The following is a 22,284-nucleotide window of genomic DNA, read 5'->3' as shown; positions in this document are numbered from 1 at the left end:
CTAGGTTTTTATTTATTAATTTCATTTTCGGAATTTTTTTAATAAAAAATATTTATTTAAAGATATCTCTTCATAAAATCTGATTTCTTTTGACTTATTAAATTTTTACAATTTATATAACATAATGTATTTGACATAACTGAGAAGATTTTATTATATGTACATATATTATTTAATAATCTTGAATTTTTAAAATTAAAATTAATATTTCATCACATCCATAATAAAATCAAAATAAGTTTATATTAGCATTTTCTGAAAGGAATTTTTTAGGCTTTTATTACTTATTTATTTATATTTTCAGAGTTATTTTTAATAAAAAATATTTTTTAAGGATATGTTATCATAAAATCTAATTTCTCGATTTCTTTAATTTTTATAATTTATTTAACATAATGTATTTGAAATAAGTAAGAAGACTTTATGATATGTATAGATGTATGGATATTATTTAATCATCTTGAATTTTTTAAAATAAGAATTAATTTTTCGTCACATCAATATTAACATGAAAATAAGTTTATATTAGTATATATATGTATACATAATATAAATATATTAATATATGATTACGTGGACAATCTTCAGTATATATAGGAAGAAAAAGTATATATAAATTATATATTTTTATAGATATATATGAATCAAATTTGTTTACCAAAAATGAAAAACAAATCAAATTATATTTTATTTAGATTCTATATGATAGTTATAAATAAAAATTATCATAAACATACACATACACATGGGCCTATTCAGCTCTCAAATAATATGTCTACAACTAGATGCGAGCTCTTGAAACGTATGTCTATCACTAGATGCAAGTGAGTTGATTAAATTTATGCTTTGATTTTTTTCCTCTAATTTTTATCGTAATTTTTCATTTTTTATCTAATTTTTGCTTTTTTTTCCTCTCATATTCTTTCTCAAGATTGGTGATGTGAGTTTCATCTCTCGATCGGCTACCCCCTATACATAAGCTCTCAAAAAGTAAGTTCGTCTATCACTAAACGTGGAGGTTATTTGTTTATTTTATTATTTTTGTTTCACTTTTGACTTTTGAAGGAATTTTTTTAAATTTTTAATTATAATAATTGCTTTTTAGATTGGTGCACTATCTCATGCAACGCATGAACTCCACGACTAGTTAAAATATGACCACCACTTCAATGTTATTTAATTTAGGAGATTTAGCAGTGACTAAGTAAATAACCAGGAGAAATGGCATTTATTATAGTGGCTGACGATGCACTCATGAACGGCATGTGTTTTTTTTTTTGCGTGAATTCTAATATCCGAAAGTTTAATTAGGCCACAACTAAATCAGTCAAACCGGATCGGCCCACTAAGGGATAAAATTCTTTTAGCCTGAATTTTCTCCATTCACAAGATTTAAATTTGAGACCTTGTTTAGAGGGAATAAGCGCCGACTACTTGATGCGTTTTATTTCTCCCTCCAGTTGAAACTTTTGTCTGGTCGTTTTTTCCGTTTCTGTTTATTTATATGCTATTTGTTTGTTGTTAGGAGATATAACTATTTTCAGCTCTGCGTTTTAAGTGTGTCAAGAGGTTTACGTGCATTATTTTCGTGCTAACAGAGAAGATTGCAATCCCAAAATCATGGTTCAATCCATTAAATGAGATGGTTTTGTGCGCAATGTTACTATCACGTAAGTTTATGCCACAAGACACATAAAAAATATTACTTTTTGGGCAATGAATTATTTTTGTCAATAATTTTTTTGTTTACATACTAAAAATCAAAATGATAAACACTTATTGGCTTGTGGCATTGCCACATAGTCAATTACAATGCATACAAGACTTTCTCCCATTAAACCTGTTCTCTTAGAATAGTTCAAGGATGCAAATTATCTTCTTGAATGGAAACATTCGGCACAAGGAACTCGTGCTGAGACAACCGTACAAGCCATTTCTTGGCATATTTGCAGACAAGAGAGACCTGTCTCACTTGAACATGACTGAAATTGGACTCCTGACGGAGTATTTAGCGGAATCCCATTTCAAGTACCCTTGCGTGTATTCACCTGACTTGTAAGCAGAACCATAGACGGTGAAGGTCACCGAGTATGTTGCCTTCTGGTTAAGTTTCGAGAAGTAAAGCTTACTGGGCTTGACAGTCACATATGTGCCAGGTGGTGGGACGACCGTGACAGCGTAGGATGAATACGCCTCTCCAACATTTGTCACGGTTCTGATGAATGTCTGTGGAGGCCCCGAGGTGACGGCAAAGGATGGGTAGTTCAGTTGGCCTTCAGGTATGCTTGGTACTTGGGAGCATTTAATGGGTTTGTGTGCAATGACTCCGACTGCATCATCAGTGTAGCCAAGTCCGCAGAGGTAAGGTATGTAACCATCGGGGCTAATATCGTAAATCAGTCCAGGGTCGCTGGCCTTGTTGGGGTTAACATGTCCAGCACCGACCGCAAAAATGTCTGCAGGGAGGAGTCCCTGGTCCACAATGGGCTTCCCGGCAAGGTTTAATTGGTCAGCAGTCGTCATGATAGCCGACTTGACTGCGGCAGGGGACCAGTAAGGGTGAGCACTTTTGATCAGAGCAGCAATGCCGCTAAGATGAGGGCAAGACATGGACGTTCCCGACATTATATTGAAAGTGGATTTGGAGGCTGTGTTGTTGTCCAGAGGGAAGGGCCAAGCTGCCAGGATGCTCACCCCAGGCCCGATGATGTCAGGCTTCAGGATCCCTGGGCTTGCCAGGTTGGGCCCGCGGGAAGAGAAAGAGGTAACGGCTGGAGCTGATGGGTCCCCAATCACTGTTCCCTTGAACACGATTACTGCAGTTGGGGTCCTTGTTGAGTTCACGTATGCTTTGATCTTCTGCCCTGCAAGGAAGCTCACGTGTGTTGCGGGAAGAACATGGGCATCAACCGAGGTACTGGAGCCGTCTTGCTCTTGGTTTGCTAAAATCATGGCGACCCCACCAGCATCCTTCACTTCCTGGCCCTTTGCGATTCTTGCAATGCTGCCTCCTCGGTCGCATAAGACAACCTTCCCTTTAACATCCACGTCCTTCAGGGAGCCTGCAGCACAGAATGCAGACTCCTGTTTCCCATTCATCCCGGCGTACACGAGAGGCAATAATTTTGGGGGGAAGTAAGGCTGGAACAAAGACTCTCCGTCGAACTCCATTCCATTCCCAAGCTTAGCCGTGGCAATGATTTTCCTGTCAAGGGTGCTTGCCCCGACAGTGAGGATCCATGGGGCTTCATTGGACAACGTGGCATTGAAGGGACCAGAGTTCCCTGCGGAACAGCTGACAAATATCCCCTTCTGAATTGCTGCGAATGAGCCGACAGCAATGGTGTCATTGAAGAACGGGGTTGATTCACTGCCGATGGACAGGGATAGCACATCAACCCCATCTGCAACAGCAGCATCAAGGCCCGCTAGCATATCGGCATCGGCACAATCTTCTCCGAAGCAGACTTTGTAGACTGCAAGGTGGGCCCCTGGAGCCATCCCGACAGCTGTACCCTTAGCTTGACCAAGCGCCTCTGCCTGCATCACAAAGCCACCTGCCGCGGTGCTTGCTGTGTGGGTCCCGTGACCATCCTCATCAAGCGGTGGTTCTGCAGCTGCGTCCTTCCCATTAAGAGCCATGGCCGCAATGTTGAAAGATCTCGCACCGATCAACTTATTGTTGCACTGCGAAGCTGAGAACTCGCAGCGGCCCTTCCATTTAGCGGGAGGAGGGGGCATACCGTCATCCCGGAATGAAGGGTGGTTGGGCAGGACTCCCGTGTCTAGCACCCCAATGATCACTCCCTTCCCTAAGTTTGAGCTCCCCCACAGGCCCACTTGCTGTTGCAAGCCCAGGAAGCTCGGGGTGTGCGTCGTCAGGAGTTTATGCACCTTCTGGGGACGGGCCCACATGAATCCTTCCTTCGCTTGCATGGCGCTTACTTCCTCAGGTGCCAGTCTCGCAGCGAAGCCACTCAGCACGTGTTGGTAGGAGTACAGCATGCGCTGTCGTGGCCTGGCATTGTTCTCGCCCTCTGTGGTAGTAGCGGGCAGAAAGGACTGGTACCACGTTAGCAAGTCTTCATTCTCAGAGAAGACTCTTCCCTCAGGGTGCTTTACGTGGACAATGTAGGTCGGCAAAGACGAGGCCTCATCAGCATGAGAAAGCTCGAGACGGGCACTGAAGAGTGCAAGGACGAGGCAGAGGATGGGAAAAGAGGCCATGCTCGATGAGGAACTATTGCACCTCATTGAGCAATGGTGATAAGAAAGAAAGACTCGTAAATGTTGAGTGGTGAAGCAACTCTGGATTCCTCACTCTCATTTATAGAGGAGCATAGGAGAGACGATGCCGGCATTTCAATACAAGTTCCAGTAAAGGTTAAACCGGTAAAAATGGTCCGGCCATGATAGAATTGTTTTTTGAGCTAACCCCCTTTTGATTGATGTTATCTGACCATAGATGTTCTAATTGGACCATTGCGCCTCGATCCATATCAAGGAATTGTTCAAATGATTCCCTGATTCTTCTTTTTTTTAAGTTATTCGAATTTTTTATGTGATGATGTGGTTCTTTGTAATGTCTTGCTATGGTTGTCTAATCTGCAATGCGCTGGAAAAAACCGTTTGCACAGTAGGAGACTGTCCTGAGCCTATTTGGTTGTTAGCTCATCTTGTCAACAGAGACCGAGTTGAGTACGTGAAATCTGTCAAGCTCAATTTTGATTAAAGCCAGAGGTCGCATTGCGCGGTCCAAGATAGAGGGTAAACTTCAGTATCTGCACTCGGGCTCTCAACACAATCAACCACAAAAATTGGTCCCGATTAAAAAGGTCTACTCGAATTTGAGTAGTGATCTGGTTGAACCTTAGTGCTCTAGTGTTTGATTATTCTTATGTAAAGGCACTGATAGCGACTTCTCAACTTGAGGAAACTCGTTTAGGATCAGGAATGAAGTTGCCTATTATTTTATTTGGCAAGCCGGAGGGTATATATCTGATTGGGTCAATGGAGGCCGGTTTGGTTGGGTGTGAAGAATCCAATCAAGAAATACTTTGCAATGTTTGCCCACTTTCAAAATTCAATCTATCTGAGCTTATCGACAGATAGTCCAGACCAAGGATTCCATTTCGATTAGTCTTGAAAGGACGTATACGAGTCCAATTAATCAGTTCTTTCTTTTTCGAGTGTCACTATGATATCGAATTTGACAGGTTTCCAGAGTTTTGTAGAGGCCACTGGGTTAAGATTAGTGTGGACAAAATCCTGCCCTGCCCTGCTCGGAATTATGTTGGTCGTAGCTAATTCACTGCAAACTCAACGAGATGTCTAGTTAGTTTTTACTTGTAATGGTCGAGCGCAGGAACCTTGTTGCATGCTAAGCTTTTTATCTGGGTTTTTTTTGCAGATGTTGGCCAATAAATTGGTCTGGTTTTGGCCATCGCTAACTAGTAGCACGTATAAATTTTCTGCAGAACTCGAAGCAAGCCAATTCTGTAATGTATTTGGGCTGAGCATGGAAGTTTTTCCACACCTTACAGAGTAGAAGAGATTAAAGCAAATGCAACTCGTGTACTCTTCAATTTCTCCGGAACAAGAATTGTCACACTCCCATCTGAAGATTTGGATCGTTAGGATCTAAAAGAAACAGGAATCCTGACTCTAAATTCAATTATTCAAGTGACTGAAACGTGAAGATAATGTTGCCATCGGGGACACTGCAGAGCTTCTATATGCATCGTCCTCTTCCCCTGTCACCGAGCTTGGAAGTCTCTCAAGCACAGTATGCACTCAGCAGCAAGGCCAAAGTGTTTCCTCTCATTTAAATATGACAGCAATTGGGCTCCTGACTACGTACCGATCAGACACCCATGTCACAGATCCCTGCGAGAACGGCTTCCCGGTGCTACCGCTCGAACTTCTGCTGAATGCCACAGTGTATGTGGCCGACTGGCCTGTCCCCGAGAATTTGAGCATGCTAGGACTCACAGTAACATCAACGCCATCTGGCGCATCAACCTTATACGTGTAAGACCCGGTGCTACCAACATTCGTCACCGTTCTTGTGTAATTCTGTGGGCTAGAACCGAGAATTATACTAAAGGAAGGATAATTTAGTTGTGCCTCGGGTATGCTTCTGACTGAAGAGCAGGAGACATTTTTTTGTGTTACGAAAGCTATCTCCTTATCTGAGTAGCCCAATCCACATAAGTAAGCAATGTATTCCACGGGACTGACGTCGTAAATCAGCCCAGGGTCTGATGCTTTAGCCGGGTTCACGTGGCCAGCGCCGATGGTGAAAATATCTGCAGGGAGAAGGTTTTCATTGATGATGGGCTTCTTTGCAAGGTTGAAGACATTGGCAGTGGTCATTATTGCAGATTTTATTGCTGCTGGTGACCAATCGGGGTGTGCACTCTTAAGCAGAGCCGCAACGCCGCTTAGGTGAGGGCAAGACATTGAGGTTCCGGATATGATGTTGAAGGTTACGGTTGTTTTTGTGTCGTTCTCTATAGGGAATGGCCATGCTGCTAGGATGCTAACGCCGGGGCCAATGATGTCTGGTTTCAAGATCCCTGGGCTTTCAATGCTGGGTCCCCGTGAAGAGAAGGAAGTCACTGCTGGGGCAGAAGGATCCCCAATGATTGTCCCCTTGAATGCAATGGTCGCCGTCGGGGTCGATGTGGAGTTGATGTAGCCTTTGATCTTCAACCCTGCTGCATAGCTCACGTGGGTTGCCGGAAGGACATGTGCGTCTACTAACGTGCTGTAGGCGTTGAGCTCATCGTTCATGAGGATCATGGCAGCGCCGCCAGCATCCTTCACTTCTTGCCCCTTTGCAATCCTCGCTATCCCACCACCCCTCTCGCAGAGGACTACTTTGCCCCGGACATTAGAGTTTCTCAAAGACCCCTCTGCACAGAGTGCCGAGGAGGAGTTCCCATTTGCACCGGCATAAACCAGGGGCACAAGTCTTGAGGGAAAGTCCTTTGGTTGAAATAAGGACTCTCCGTCATATGTACCTGCATTTCCAAGCCGGGCTGTGGCCTTTATGGTCCTGTCGATACTGCTCGCTCCGACGGTCAGAATCCATGGAGCTTCGTTCGATAGAGTGGAGTTAAGGGGACCGTCGTTTCCTGCTGAACAGCTAACAAAGATACCCTTCTCCATTGCTGCGAAAGCACCGATGGCAATTGAGTCATCAAAGAAAGGAACTGATCCACCACCCAGGGACAAGGACAGGACATCGACACCATCTGCTATGGCTGCATCCATAGCGGCTAATATGTCACTCTCCCCACATCCTTCCTCAGAACATACCTTATATATTGCCAAGTGGGCCAGTGGTGCCATCCCAGATGCCATCCCGCTGGCCATTCCTAGAGCATTTGCACCAGGCACGAAGTTACCTGCTGCTGTGCTTGACGTGTGGGTCCCATGTCCTTCCTCATCGCGCGGAGGCGGGACTGCGCTGGCCTTACCGCCCGAGTTGACGAAATTCCTTGCGCCTATGAGCTTGTTGTTGCACTCGGTCGCCCTGAACTCACACTTGCCCTTCCACGTCACTGGAGGAGGTGGCATCCCTTCATCTGAAAATGAAGGATGGTTGGGATCAACACCCGAATCGAGGACCCCAATGATCACGCCCTTTCCAAGGTTTGCTTCCTTCCATAAGCTCAGTTGTTGGTAGAGCCCCAAGAAAGCGGGACTGTGAGTTGTGTGCAAAGAAAGTATCCTCTCACGCTTTGTGTACACGACCCCCTTCATGGATTTCAGTGCCTCAGCTTGCTCAGCAGTCAACCGGGCAGCAAAGCCTGTGATCACATTCCGGTAGGAATGGACAATCGTGGGCTGCTGGCCTGAGCTCGATAAGGAAACGGGCAAGTACGACTGGTACCACGAATCAAGATCCTCTTCCTCAGAAAATACCCTGCCCATGGGCTTCTCGACATGGACAATGTAAGTGGACACAGCATCCTGGTCACGCTTGAGGATTGCAGATGAGACTTTAGAGTCTGCAAGACCCCGAGGAACCCCAAGCACCAATATCAGACTAGCTAGGAAGAACACCATGATAGGCGAATTACTGAGCTTCTTTTCATCCATGTTTTCACAATCAATCAATCAGAAGCCAGCGCATGGGATTGATGAACTCTGCCAGCAATGGTACTTATATAGATAGATAGATAGATAGATAGAATTTGATGTTAACAAACAGAATTGAAATTGATTAAAAGAGGCCGGCTTGTTTCTGGAATCGCCGCCGGAGAGGAGAGACTGAAAGATGGGAGGCAATCACTAGGCCATTTTCTGTTGGGACTTGCTTGACATTGTTTGCCAGATGGGACACTGATAAGAGCTCGCAGGCGCAGAAATTTAGCCTCTAGGACTTGGTAAATTCCGCTAAATTTGTGCAGAAATAAACTCTCTTATCTCTTCTGAGAAGAAAACAGATTCGTATATGGCTGATCAGAACCGGGGTTCTCGATTGGTTTCGATCATTCCAAGCGAGACAGATCGGGATTCAGACTACTTGTTTGGTCTATGTGGACACGAACCACAAGCATGTCAATTCCTCGTAGCAAATACTTTATCAAGTGCTTGCGAAATGATTAGAGAAATCTATATCAGCAACAGTATTAGGCTTTCTTGTTGGAGTTTTAGGAGTTGAAAAAGTCTATTTTTGAACTTCTCTTGCAGAAACAATCCCAAAACGTCGCTTCTAACGCTCTCCTAATTCGTGTTCTGATTTCTTTTTTGCCTTTGCTTGCAAGAGTATCGATCCCATCATTGGGGTCGTCCATAAGAATTTGGCATGGAGAGCTTTGATCCGTAAAGCGTTACGGCTTTCAGACATTCGTCGATGAGATGAAGTCACAATCATAATAATGAGAGTCTGGATAAAATATATATTTTTTAATGTAGAACTGTTTGAGAAAATTCGGTATATTACAATTCCTAGCGTCCTTTTCTATGTACGTGTGCGTATTTATTTTTATTTTTCAATTCTGGTTATTAGAAACTAGAATGGGAGTAGGACTGGCCGGCTCATGCAATTTAGTTATATTATTATCTTCTCAGGGATTTTTTTTTCAATATTTAGTTTTTGTTTCGTGGATCTTGCAACCCACATTCTTTTTTATTTTATTATTTTTGGTGAAATATGATTTAATAATATGTTTCGTTAAAGATAGAGAAAACTATACATTTCATCCTCTAAGTTTGGTTGCTTTTCTATTTTAGTCATTTTTCTATTTTTTTATCATTCACATCCTCTAATTTTGGATGCTTTTCTGTTACAGTCATTTTCCTTTTTCTTGGTTCGTTTTCATCCAATTCCTCTGCTTACTTTTCTGTTTTCATCATTTTATCAAATATTTTATGGACAAATTTTTAATTTTGGTCCTTAACCTTTTGTAGCCACTTTTTTTATCCTAATTCTTTTTTTAGTTGATCTTTTTTCTTAATATTAGACATTTTATTCTTATAATTCTCTGCTTAATTTTCCATAAAAATGCTCACACAATATTTTAGAAATAAAATATTTTCTTAATTTTTAAAAAATAAATTAAAATAATAAAAGCAAAATCATGAACTTATTCGAGTTAATGAGAGGAAGCGAGCGTTTAAGTTGTAGGCAATCTTGGTGGGGCAGTTTGCATTGGAACCATCGGTACTGGAAATTGCAAGCAAAGAAACGGAAAAATATAGAAATAATAAAGGCAATTGTGCCTCGATAGCTAGCAATCATGCTTGTGATGCAATGAATGATGGCATAAAGTGCAATGATGGCTGTGATTGTAAAGAGAAACGTGGATAGATTATAGGCCTATAGTGACCTTTCCTAGCATGGTGGTGCTCGGCGTCGTCCTCTATCATTGCCTCTCTCATTCTCAAGTTATCATCCTTCGTTTAACGGTTAGCACCACCCCAGTTGAGGTCACTTATACCTCAAGTTTCGAGTAGATTCATATACTTCACGTTATTATTTTAATTTATTATTAATTTTTTTAATTTTAAAAAGTAATTGTTTTTGGTGGACTAAAAAAGGATGAAAAAGTAATTTTTATTTCAAGATATGTCATGTTGGTAAGACGTTTAACGTTGAGGCAATATTTGATGAACAAAAAAAAATTAGGACAAAAGGGATAGTAGAAAAAGGTTGAGGATCAAAATTAATTTTTTTCTTAATAATTATTTTGATAAAAGGATTTAAACAGAAAAAACATTCAAAGGTATTGGACAAAATCGAACTAAGAAAAAGGAAAAGGAATGAAACAAAAAAGCATTCAAAGGTATAGAATGTAAACGATAAAAAAATAGAAAAATGACTAAAACAGAAAAGTAACCAAACTTAAAGGACCAAATGTCTAGTTTTCCTTAAAGATATAATTTAGTATCATTTTTATATGTAGATATCATTTTATATCATTTTTAGAACAAGTAATAAATAAACTCATAGTAATATATAAATTTTGATTTCATTGTACTAGACTCATGAGTCTCCCTTATAATCGAAAAAAATATATAAATTTCGATTATTTTAATTATTGTATCTCTTTTTTCAGGGTAGGGTTAAATACAACTAGAATCATCCATTTTATGTTAAATGGACAAATATATCATTTATCTCTCTATAAAATCCAATCTTGTAGGGCTTACTTTTGAAGAGTAACTTTATTCATTTACCATAAAATGGTGGTTCTAGCCATATGAGATGTGTATTTAGTCCAGCCTCTTTTTTTAATATATTATATAGTGCAAATTATGTGATAAATAATCTCATAACCAAAATATACTTTTGCCTCTGGACATAAAAGATAGAGCATATATATATATATATAATGAATTCGTAACTGATGATCTTTAAAGATCGTCACATCGTCAAAAACCAAATTCATACCAAATTCAATTCTCACATGTTGCAACGTCACCAAAACTATATAGCTTTCTTTATTTACCACATCTATTTTTATATCAAAGAAATTTCTTTCAGAAGTTGATTCAAGTGGTTCAAGGGTTATTCCTCATAAGTAAGGTCTTGAGTTCGAGTTCGAGTTCGAATTCTTTGAATAGAGAAAATCCTTAATTGAGAGAGTTTTACCTCTTAATGGATTGATTCAATTTGTCAGGGCCATTGAATTTTTAGATATCTTTGTACATACTGAAAAATAAATTTAAAATAAATTTATTTCATATATGTCAAGAAAATTTCTTTTATAATGCTATTATTCACAATATTCGATGATGGATATCCTCATCTATTCATAAAACAATATATATATATATATATATATGTATATATAACTTAACGGCGAAATTGTTCATGATTTTTACTCTCTCTCTCTCCCCTTTCCTATTCCCCACGTTCTCTCCTTTTTATTTCCATTTTATTTTCTTTTTCATTTTTTCTTTTTTACTTCTCCAAACTCCTTTTTAAAAAAAAAAAATTTCTCACCTGTAAACTTCTATTTCCTCTACTAACATTTTTTTTCTTCAAACCTCTACAAATTGACCAGTTGCTAAATAATACGTGGAACATATATGGCACGCAAACCATATATAATATAGATGAATAGAATACGTAGAAATATTCTATTTATCAAATGTAAATAACAATTGTAAAAATAAATTTTTTAATCGTGCTCCCATGTGAAGTGCGAGTCAATGCTCTAGTATTATGTAATTTAAACTACTCATACAAGAGCTTCATGTTCAATCAATGAGAGATCAATAAGGACGACTCGTTTGTGAATCCTTAGCTTTTGGTGAAGCGTTCCTTTAAGTCTCTCCATTAATATATACTTTGACTTTTAAGTTTTTATTTTCAAATTTTCGTAATCATTTTCTTTTTCACTTTTTGTAATAAATTCTTCCTCTTCCAATATGTATATTGATTAATTGTAATTATAATTATATTATTATGCACATCAAATTTTTAATTAAGCATTATTGGTTTTTTTATTTTCCAATATTTATCTATAACACATAATTTTTATATTATATTCTTCCCCTTTACTGCTATTTATATTAGTCAATTTTAATGCCAATTTCATTATTGTGCACCTCTGATTTTAAAAATAAGCATTATTGTTCTTTTTATTTTTTAATATTTATCTATATCATGTATTATTATTGTTAACTTTTGAAATAAATAAAACGAAAATCATTTTTTTGGTTTTTTGCTAAAGCCACGGATAAAAACTGTTTGAACATTTTGAAATTTAATTCATAAAATATTTAGTAAAATTTTTTCTGTAAACATAATTATTAAAAATTTAAAAATGTGGATACCTCGCACAATGCACGAATTACATTACTAGTTTATATAATTATATACTAACCGCTTCTTTAGATCGTGGGTTAGGAAGGGTTATGAAGGGGTGATTTATGGAGGATTATAATACTCCTCTCCATAACCTTTTTGAATCATCGATCCAAACAAACTATAAATATAGTTCTCTAATAATAGGCAATATCTATATATACACATATATATTTATGAATATATATTTGAAATTATTTATATTTCTTATAGCTTATATATTAATATGTTCACATACTTTATTTTGATATGAAAATATATACATAACTTTCCATTTTTGTTGCATTTATATATGAGCTATCTGTCTAGATAAAGGTGATGATATTCTTACCGAAGATAAAGGCGATGATATATTTTATTATTTTGTAAAATGATAAATCAATGTAGAGGAAGCAGTAGATTCTTCATTTGATATTTCATAATTTTTTCTTTATTGTACTTTTAGATGTCGACATATTTACATCGACGATAATATTTTATTGAAAATGAGAAGATGTCGTGTAATATTTAAATAAAATCATGAATATCTTAATTAGCATATGAAATTTTTATATATATATATTTTCTAGAGTTTAACATCGCCCTTCCTTTTTTCATCCATACCCTAATACAATGAATGTTTTCTTCATCTTCACTCTTATATCTATGTATATTTTTCCTTCCTCTTTTTGGATAGAATTCGATTTATTGTTCACAATAAATATAGTTTATTTTATTTTACCCTTCAATATTTATTTTATATTTCATTGATGTATTTTCTTTATTAATAATAATAATTTGTATGTATTTGATGTAAATGAATTGTTGTAATTTATTAATATCTATGGCATAATTCATTTGATTTCAAAAAAATAAATATACGTAACTTATATAATAATTTGTTAAGATTATTTGCAACTGAAATTTGTTCAATTTCTGTCTGGGTAATATTAATTATGTGCAATTCTTCAACTAGTTTATATAATTACAACTCTTTTATGAATTTTGGTTTTTCAGAATTTTCGATGGGTTTGGGGGAGCCTCCCCCATCCGTCTAATGGCACCCCATGTGTTGCAAGGAGGTCCAGCTAATCGATAGCAGCCTTCCCTCAAACCATACAACTTATGGATTCTCACATATAAGATGGTTTCAGTTATAAAGTAAGCTCATCGGTCTATTACAAGAAAATAAAAAATCGAATATATATATACTTATAAGAAAATAGAAAATCATAGAACTTCTGAATTTTCTAGTGACGCCTGCATTGTCTACGCTTTTTGCTCAAGCATATAATAAGATGCTTTTGATGGACGTTACTTATCTGATTTGTCCATTCCCAATATATCACTATTCTTACAATAGGAAGCAAAATCTTATATTCACATGCAGATGTTGACAGGATAACAAAAGAGGCGACCAACATTCCTAAGACGACTACCGGAAGACATGACAAAAAATGGAAAAAGACCATTGGAAGACAGCATTATCGTAAGTTAATTGCAATCTTCAAGGATTAGCACAGAGTATGTTCTAACATCTCATTCTCAATTGTAAACTTCGCTAGGTCGAGGTCGTAAATCAATCCCCTCTTAACACAGAACCCTTGGAGCTTATTCACACACGTTGTGCGCAATCACAAACTGATGGATCCTATCTGGACCCGAATTTCGTCTCGTCAAGGCCTGCGTGCATGCGATCAATCGCACGGCTTAGAAGTGTCCACATTCCCAAGAGACGCGCGACAGACACGCGTGAGAATGAGTCACCACTACCTGTTCACGATCCGATGGTCGAGAACTGGTGAGTTGCCCTGGTCTAGGGGTAAGGGATACACCTAGTTTGCTAAGGCATATGGTCTTGCGAAACCCGAAGTTCCGAATTCAGAGACTCTATTACGTGCGGGCTTATATCCCACACGCCCTATCGGTACACTAGTTTGTCTAAGGTTTGCCGTTTTTATTCATTTACTGCTTGATTTAAGTTTCGCTCCTCTTGCTCGTTTTGACACGGTCAATTCGTAGAAGCGATCAGTTCGGTTTAAGAGGCCGAAAGAAAAGCGGATCCTCAAGTCAGGGATCGATCCACCGTCCTCGTATCTCGCCTAACCAAATCGCGATGACCGGTTCACTGTGTGGACTAGACCCGTGACTCGTGTGGTCCCGCTCGTCTCAGGGACTCATAAACCGACTCGATCAGTTCCGACTCTTAGACTCTACGCTTGCCGACCGGGATCGTTACATAAATAAATGTACAAATAAATACCTCACAATGTACTCTCCAATAATAAATATAAATTACAACAAATGGATCTCGATCGACTCACGTTCGGCCAATATTTCACTCATGCTCATCGTGTGGTTTAAATGATCGAAACCGAAATTAAAGCAACGCAAGCTTATGAAAGTCGGAGATCGAGTCTAACCGATCTGACAGATTTCGAGAGCACATAATGGTCCTCGAGATAGCCGTGGAACCAGTCGAGCTCCCGGGTGATTGTCTAACCTCGTTTCACGTGTCTTAACCCGAGTCATCCTCTACATGGATACTAAACGGTTCGAGACAGTGACTCAAGGCGAGACCCCATATCACACTCGGGTCACGTGCGCTCGGTGTGTGGGGGCGTTGGACCCCGTGATCGACAGTAAATGAGTGTTGGACCCCATGTGCATTGTACCTTATGGGTACAGGCTTTAACAACATGAAAACATACAAAACAGATAAAAAGCAGATCAAGGCATAAGAAAATAGATAAATTGTGTGTTATCACCGAATTTACGTGATTAACAAATTATGAACCGGGGTTGCTTGGCAGACAATTCCTACGCTAAATAGACAAACGGAATGATGTATTCAATGTGGATCAATCATGGATTGCCCTGGGAAGGTATGTTGCATTCAACAATATTTAAAGGAATCTGATAGACACGACATCTATAGTCAAATCTCGAATGTGTGGGTTGCTTTTAAATTGCTCTGTATTGTGACAATGCAGCTTTTATAGATTATGATAGGGATATGTTTTCGCTTCAAACCCGAAACCTAAGCCGTTGCTTGACTATTTGCACATGTTTGATTAAGTTGAGTTTGAGATTAGTCCGTTTTTCGTATTTTAACCCATTCTAAGCACAAACTTAGGGAAACGGGAGCGCGAAACACCACGAAGGTGTCAAGATCTCTGCACATGTCCCAAGAAGGATCGGGCAACCTTTCACCGGCCGTCCCCACTCGTGCCTCTAATATGATCCCTTAAGCGCCTAAATCTACACTAGGGTGACATAAACATACAGACATGAAAAGGAGGGTGAATGAGTGACAATCGTGCCATGACAGACGTCCACCCCTTTCCTTATTCAATATGTTTAGGTCATTCTAACGCTTAGGGTGTCGGCAGGTTAAGGACCAGTGATCATGCCCTTGAACCGAAAAATTTGTGTGTATGAAAAATCGACATTACGTGACGCGGACTAGCGAAAGTCGATAGCCGATGTCAACTGATCCCTCAGATCCACCGGGGTTGTGGGGACCCCGAAAGAACCGAAAAACCGGTCGCTCCACCCGGAAATGGTCTAAGAAATACTCGTGCACCCGACTTGAGCTGCCTCAAATCAGGCCCAAACTCAAGTCAAGATATACTAGTATTCCCTAGATATCTATGTTATGCGTGTCACGTGTATCGGTGCTTTTGAAATTGTGAGTTTTAAAAAGGCATGGCCCACAGTTCTTGAACCGTCGACGCGTTTACAGATTATTAGCCGATTTGTGCAATTTATTAAAAGGTCGAGTGATTTATTTAGCCAAGTGACAAGTTCCAATTACCCCATGCGTAGAATTTTTAAGTTAATTAAAATTTTCCGAATGAATTAATTTACGGGTCTCAAGTTGTCGAGACGGCCATGGGTGGACCGCCTGATAAAAACTTTAATTCCCGACCATCTTGAAATTAAATCCAATTTTTAACCGACTTTACATGATTAAACCGATTTGTATGAGGTTTTAATAAAAATTGCATTTAAACATCACGAAACACATGGACACGGCACACACAATCACAACAAAATCCAATTTGTCGGTTTTATGCCCGAGTGATCAATTAAGCCGGTTTTGGTTTATTTAATTGATTTTATTCCTTAAAGCCGAGTAAACATGAAATTCAATTCATGTGGATTTGTTCCCTTCTCAAAAACCGATTTTAAGTCCGATTCTTTAAATATTCCAACTCGTACTCGTATCGTTTTTTTTTATTACACATCCCAATATTTTTATGTCGAGTTCATACTAGTCATGTTCGTGTTATCTCGGTCAAAACATGTATTTCATGTCAACATCATTCATGCAAACATCGAATTAACCGAAGAGGCAAGTTCTATACGTGCCACTAAGTTCGGGATTGGGTGCCTCTCCCGAGCCAATGTTGGGAGGAACCTGCAAGCATCGAATTTTATCGCGAACCGAGCCTTGAGCATCTAGGATAACCACAGCCACGGGAAGGGGGGCAGCAGCCACCGAAACAGCGACATCAACTGTGGTTGAGCTCCTCGAGCTCGGGGGATTCTGACCTGCAAAAAAGAAGAATAAGAAACCAGCAAAAAGAACACAAAAGAGACAGATAGCACCACAGAAAAAGAGGGGAACGATGGGAAAGAACCGGAAATGAACCAAGGGTGAAGGCTTAGCTCAGAGGTTTGACAACAAGGAGCTCGGGTGCAGGTAGAGGCTTAGCAACAGCCGTGTCAAGTGAGGAGGTTAGGGGCACGGCTCAAAGAAGTGAACAGAAATGCTCACTGAACTGCAACGAAGAAACCAAAGGGCAGAACACGACATTGAATCCAAGCAAATAGAAAGGAAACAAAAAAGAGTGAGAGTGGAAAGATAAACAAGGCAAGATACTTAGCTCGGGGTGAGAGTTCAGCTGCTCCTCAGCCTAGGGAAGCTCTGGGAACTCCAAGGAGGACCGAACAGCAGGTCGGGGAGGCGTGGACAGCGGCTCGAGAGCGGAGCTGTAAGGCACAAGCAGCGGGAACCAGTGACAGCAGCGACTCGAGGAGGGAGGATACCGGCAGCACGATGGCTCGAAGAGCTCCGCGGAGTTGGCAGGTATCTCAGCGGCAGCAGCAAGTGGAAGGTCGTGAGGGAGAGAGAGTTTCGAGAGATAGAAGGAGTCCTAGGGAGAGGGAAGGTGAGAGCGAGAGTCGGCTCTGCTAGGAGCTCTGAGCTGCGGGAAAAGAAATCAAGCTGAGGGAGAAAGTGAGTCCGATGAGAGTGAGAGCTGAGGAATAAAGAAAAAAGTCGAGCCGAGGGAGCCGAGGGAGAGTCGGGTTGAGCTCAGGAAGAGATTGAGCTGAGAGAGTCGGGTTGAGCTGAGGGAGTTGGGTTGAGCTGCGAGGAAGCCTCCTTCTTCTGTACCCGAGAGAGAGCTGGTCATCGAGAGGGGAACCGGTCTCCTTTCCTCCCTGCTACCGTGACCAGGAAGCAGAAAAAAGAAAGATGTGAGCTGGCCTGAATGCTGCAGGTTGTTGTTGCCGAGAAGGAGCAAGAAAAGGAAGGAAATGGAACTTGGGAGGCTTGCCCGGGTGGGTTGCAGCAGATAGGAGCTGAAACGGGAAGGAGCAGGGGAAACTTGCAGGCACGGGTTCAGAACAGGAAACAGAGGAAAGGGCAAAAAAAAAAAAAGAGTAAGGGGCTTGGAGAAGATGACCACGGTCAAAATCTTGGCCCATTTTGTTATTCCTTTTCTTTTTCTTCTTTTTTTTTTCTTTCTCGTACCGGCGTCTTCCATAAAATTAGATTTTTTGGGATTCGTCCACATTTACAGAATGAACACTTCGAAATCCAGAAATTCGAAAAATAGTTAGCTTTATGAGAATTCCAATTCGCATCGATGGAGACCGAATCTCACTAAAAATCGACATCGAATCTTAGACGCACGTCGATCGTGATTGCCCGATTACTTTTTGAAATTCAATCTTTTCCATTGGATGTCCGAATAATGTTTCGGGATCACCGCTGTGATAAAAAAAATTCGAGAATCAATATTATGCATAAAAATGTTTTCCAATCCCGAGTATTATCTCAAATTTTGAAAAAAAAATCGAAATTGATGCATGCAGGGTCTGAAATTCTCGTCTTTTCAATCGGTTATCTGAAAAATGATCCCGGACCACCATTGCGCTCAAAAAAATTAGGGGATCAATATCATGAAAAGAATTATTTTTCAGCCATGAGTTTTGTTCCGGATTTTGATGGTCTAATTTATCGCACATACAGCCTGAAAACGTCCCGTGGAGTAATTTTTGTGAAAATGTAAAATTAGGGTAAAATTAAGAAGTGCCATGATTTCAAAAGTCGTGAATGCCCGAAAAAAATACTTTCCTTCAATGGATGACAAAATGACAATTTTGCCCCTCCTCCTGTGATCATGTCAAGTTATCGGATTTGAATTCTTATCGTGTCGTGATCCTCTGTGCCTTGCTCCTAGGACCGTCTGGTTGACATGGCTGACCCGGCTGTGAATAGTGACCCGAGTTTCACCGGGCTATCTTATGTCGGAGCTCGGGTTAGGGTCATTATTGCTATTGTTGTTCTTCTCTAGAGCCAGTGAATGAAAATGGAGTGCTGATAGATCCGATTCCATTATCAATGTAGGGGATTAATTGAGCCCGGATATATTGAGAAACTTTCGGCTTCCGGAGCTCTGACCCGGCCATTATGATGCCTAAGAAGGAGCAACGCATATTTTACTATTCTATGACTGACTGTTAAACTCCACCGATAACTCGTTGGATGGGACCTCTAGAAAGTCCACTTTCTCCGATCGATGTTGTTAATAGGGTTCAGCCATTGAATGGCAGACTTATGAAATTTCCCGATAAGCAAATCTGACTAAAGTACGCTTTTAAATTGGGCATATATAAGACCATGCTTGCCTCGGGTTTTCATGTCGAAGTCATTCTTTGTTCTGCTTGTGACGATTATTATATTTTACTTTGTAAATGTTTGCTAAGAACTCTTTCACTGAATCTTTTTTCTAGCTGAAACTCTGGTCCAGCTCGGGTTGAAGAAGGATCGAGACACTATAATTGATCCGGCTCTTGCAAATTCGATTGATTGCCTTTCCAACACCATTCCAGTAATTAATCACTTTTGCTTTATCTGAGATAAATTGAAATTCCCACAAACTAATGTAAGTAACTGAAGATTGTATAGGCTTGAGACTTCCACTTCTTGGTTCCCAAACGGCATCCTTTGCACTGTACTAGAATCCCTTCCTTAGACTTGGACAAGGTTTAAAGACCGTGAAGAGCTGTCTTGAATGAAATGCTGTGCTTAAATCAGGCAAGGAGAAAAAAGAAAACACCTGATAACTAGACAGAGAATATATTAAAGAAGAAAAAAAAATTAAAAGTATTATCCGAATACAAAACCTATGTTCAACTTCAGAGCCATAGAAATTGGATTTCTCTTAAAGCTCAGATGACAATTGCAATCATTGAAATCTGACTGCAATCGGGCTTCTGGCGAAATGCCGCCGATTCAACACCCATAACAATGATCCGTGGGAGTATTGATTCACATTGCTCGAGCCTGGCTTCTTGCTAAATGTCACGGTATATGTAGCCATCTGGTGTGTCCCCGAGAATGTCATCACACTTGGGCTCACATTGACATCGACTCCAGCTGGAGCATGAATCTTACATGTGTAGGATGAGTTAGCAGGCCCCACATTTGTTACCGTCCTCGTATAATTTTGCGGGCTGAGGCCAAAAACTATACTGAAGGAAGGATAGTTCAACTGCGCCTCGGGTATGCTCGGTACTTGTGAGCACACAACGTTTCTATGAGCTATGACTGAAACTTCAGCATCCTTATATCCCAATCCGCACAAGTAGGGGATATAGTCGTCTGGCATGATGTCGTAAATGAGGCCCGGGTGGTTTGCTCTGGCTGGGGCAACGTGGCCCGCGCCTGTGGCGAAGTAGTTTGCAGGACGCAGGTCTTTATCCAGGATTGGTTTCTTGTCATGGGTTAGGATATCGGCAGTAGTCATGATCGCTGATTTGATCACAGCAGGGGACCAGTCAGGGTGCGCGCTTTTGAGCAAAGCAGCAATTCCGCTCAAGTGAGGGCAAGACATTGAGGTACCGGATTCGACCTTGAAGTTTGGAATTGGCCATGCAGCTAGGATGTTCACTCCTGGGCCGATAATATCAGGTTTCAGGATCCCAGGGCTAATTTTGTTTGGACCCCTCGATGAGAAAGAGGCCACTGCTGGAGCCGAAGAGTTCCCAATGATCGTTCCCTCAAATAGGATCGTGGCAGTTGGATTCAGTGTCGAGTTAATGTAGGCTTGGATCTTTAAACCTGCGTGAAAGCTTACATGTGTTGCTGGAAGAACATGTGGGTCTGCATAGGTGCTGTAACCATTAGACCAGTCGTTCATTAGGATCATTGCAGTGCCGCCGGCATCCTTCACTACTTGCCCCTTCTCGACTCTCCCTGTCTTGCCTCTCTCACAAAGGACTACCTTACCATTTACATCGGAGTTTCTCAATGACCCAGGATAACATCGTGCCGAGGAAGAGTCCCCGTTTGCGCCTGCATAAACTAGTGGCAGGGCTCTCGAGGAGAAGTCCTGTGGCTGGAAGATAGACTGGCCTTGGTACTCGGCCCCATTCCCAAGCCGGACAGTGGCACTTATGGTCCGATCAACAGTGCTCGCCCCGACGGTCAGAACCCATGGAGCCTCATTTGACAATGTCTTTCTCATTGGACCTAGGTTCCCGGCTGAGCAGGTTACGAAAATTCCCTTCTGGATTGCCCTGAATGCTCCCACGGCAACCCCGCTTCTAATAAATGAGAGCTCCGGTGCACCCAGAGACAGTGAGAGAATGTCAACACCATCAGAAACTGCAGCGTCGATCCCTGCTAATATGGTGGTTTCAGGGCATAAAGAATTGGCACACACCCTATAGATAGCCAAGTGGGCTAGGGGCGCCATCCCAACTGCCATTCCATTGGCCATCCCAAATGCGTTTGCGCCCTCCACAAAATTCCCAGCCGCTGTGCTTGCAGTGTGAGTTCCATGCCCCTCCTCATCGAAAGGCAGCCTACCGTTACGGGAGGGGACAAAATTTCTTGCACCGATGATCTTGTTGTTGCAGTGGGTTTCATTGAAATCACATCTGCCTTTCCATTTCGCAGGAGGAGGGGGTAAACCTTCATCTGAGAAGGAAGGATGATCGGGATTAATTCCTGAGTCCAGAACTCCGATGATCATGCCCTTACCAAGATTTCCGTCTTTCAACAGCCCTGCACTTTGGTTCAGGCCCAAGAAAGCGGGCGTGTAGGTCGTGTGCAGAGGGAGCATTTCCTCCTTGTTTGCGAACAGGACCCCCTCTATCAACTCCAGGGCCTTGGCCTCAAGCGGGGTGAGCTTCGCTGCAAAGCCTGTAATCACGTTCTTATAGGAATAGACTATGCGATCTACTTCGCTTACCAGGGATGGGGGCAAGAATGACTGGTACCATGACTCGAGATCATCTACTAGGGAAGCCACCTGATCTTCTGGTGCTTTGACATGGATAATGTAAGTGGACAAGTCATCCTCCACGCCATCACCATCTGCACGGGATTCATCAAAAATAGCAGCACCCTGGGAGAAACCGAGTGCAAATACCAGGCTAAGGAGGAAGATCGCCTTCATTGTCGGCGACCTCCCCAACTTTTTGTCCCCCATTATTGCTAAAACTGGAATTCTGTGCTACCATCAAACTCACATAGATATTGCAGATTCGAGATTGAAGGAAGAAGATCCAACAGATTGAGGATGAGCTAATTTAGGACAGGCTTGTTTTGGGTATGAATCAAAAAGAGAGATTGGAGGGTCGCGAAGTTGCCACCATGGATAATATTGTTGCTGACTCCATTTGACATTCTGTCTAACGGCAATGGCTGTCTGTCGCAATTTACACGACCGAAG

General features: G+C 40.9%; 3 protein-coding genes across 3 annotated transcripts; all 3 read right to left on the bottom strand.

The window, feature by feature from the left end:
• Window positions 1-1,848: 1,848 nt before the first annotated feature.
• Window positions 1,849-4,227, bottom strand: LOC116207024 (subtilisin-like protease SBT1.2). The gene has a single exon (XM_031539875.1). It carries the CDS (start codon window positions 4,225-4,227, stop codon window positions 1,969-1,971), a length of 2,259 nt encoding a protein of 752 aa, XP_031395735.1. The 3' UTR covers window positions 1,849-1,968.
• A 1,259-nt stretch (window positions 4,228-5,486) lies between these two features.
• LOC116196398 (subtilisin-like protease SBT1.7) lies at window positions 5,487-8,344 on the bottom strand. Its single transcript, XM_031526091.1, has one exon. The coding sequence runs from the start codon at window positions 8,107-8,109 to the stop codon at window positions 5,821-5,823; it is 2,289 nt and encodes a 762-aa protein (XP_031381951.1). The 5' UTR covers window positions 8,110-8,344; the 3' UTR covers window positions 5,487-5,820.
• An 11,222-nt stretch (window positions 8,345-19,566) lies between these two features.
• Window positions 19,567-22,081, bottom strand: LOC116199273 (subtilisin-like protease SBT1.7). The gene has a single exon (XM_031529573.1). The coding sequence runs from the start codon at window positions 22,039-22,041 to the stop codon at window positions 19,792-19,794; it is 2,250 nt and encodes a 749-aa protein (XP_031385433.1). The 5' UTR covers window positions 22,042-22,081; the 3' UTR covers window positions 19,567-19,791.
• Between the last annotated feature and the right edge of the window lie 203 nt (window positions 22,082-22,284).

The sequence above is a fragment of the Punica granatum genome, chromosome 1, assembly GCF_007655135.1.
Source record: "Punica granatum isolate Tunisia-2019 chromosome 1, ASM765513v2, whole genome shotgun sequence".
NCBI classification, from domain to species: Eukaryota; Viridiplantae; Streptophyta; class Magnoliopsida; order Myrtales; family Lythraceae; genus Punica; species Punica granatum.
The sequence above is the reverse complement of the archived record's forward strand: the minus strand, read 5'-3'. Positions and strand labels throughout refer to the sequence as shown.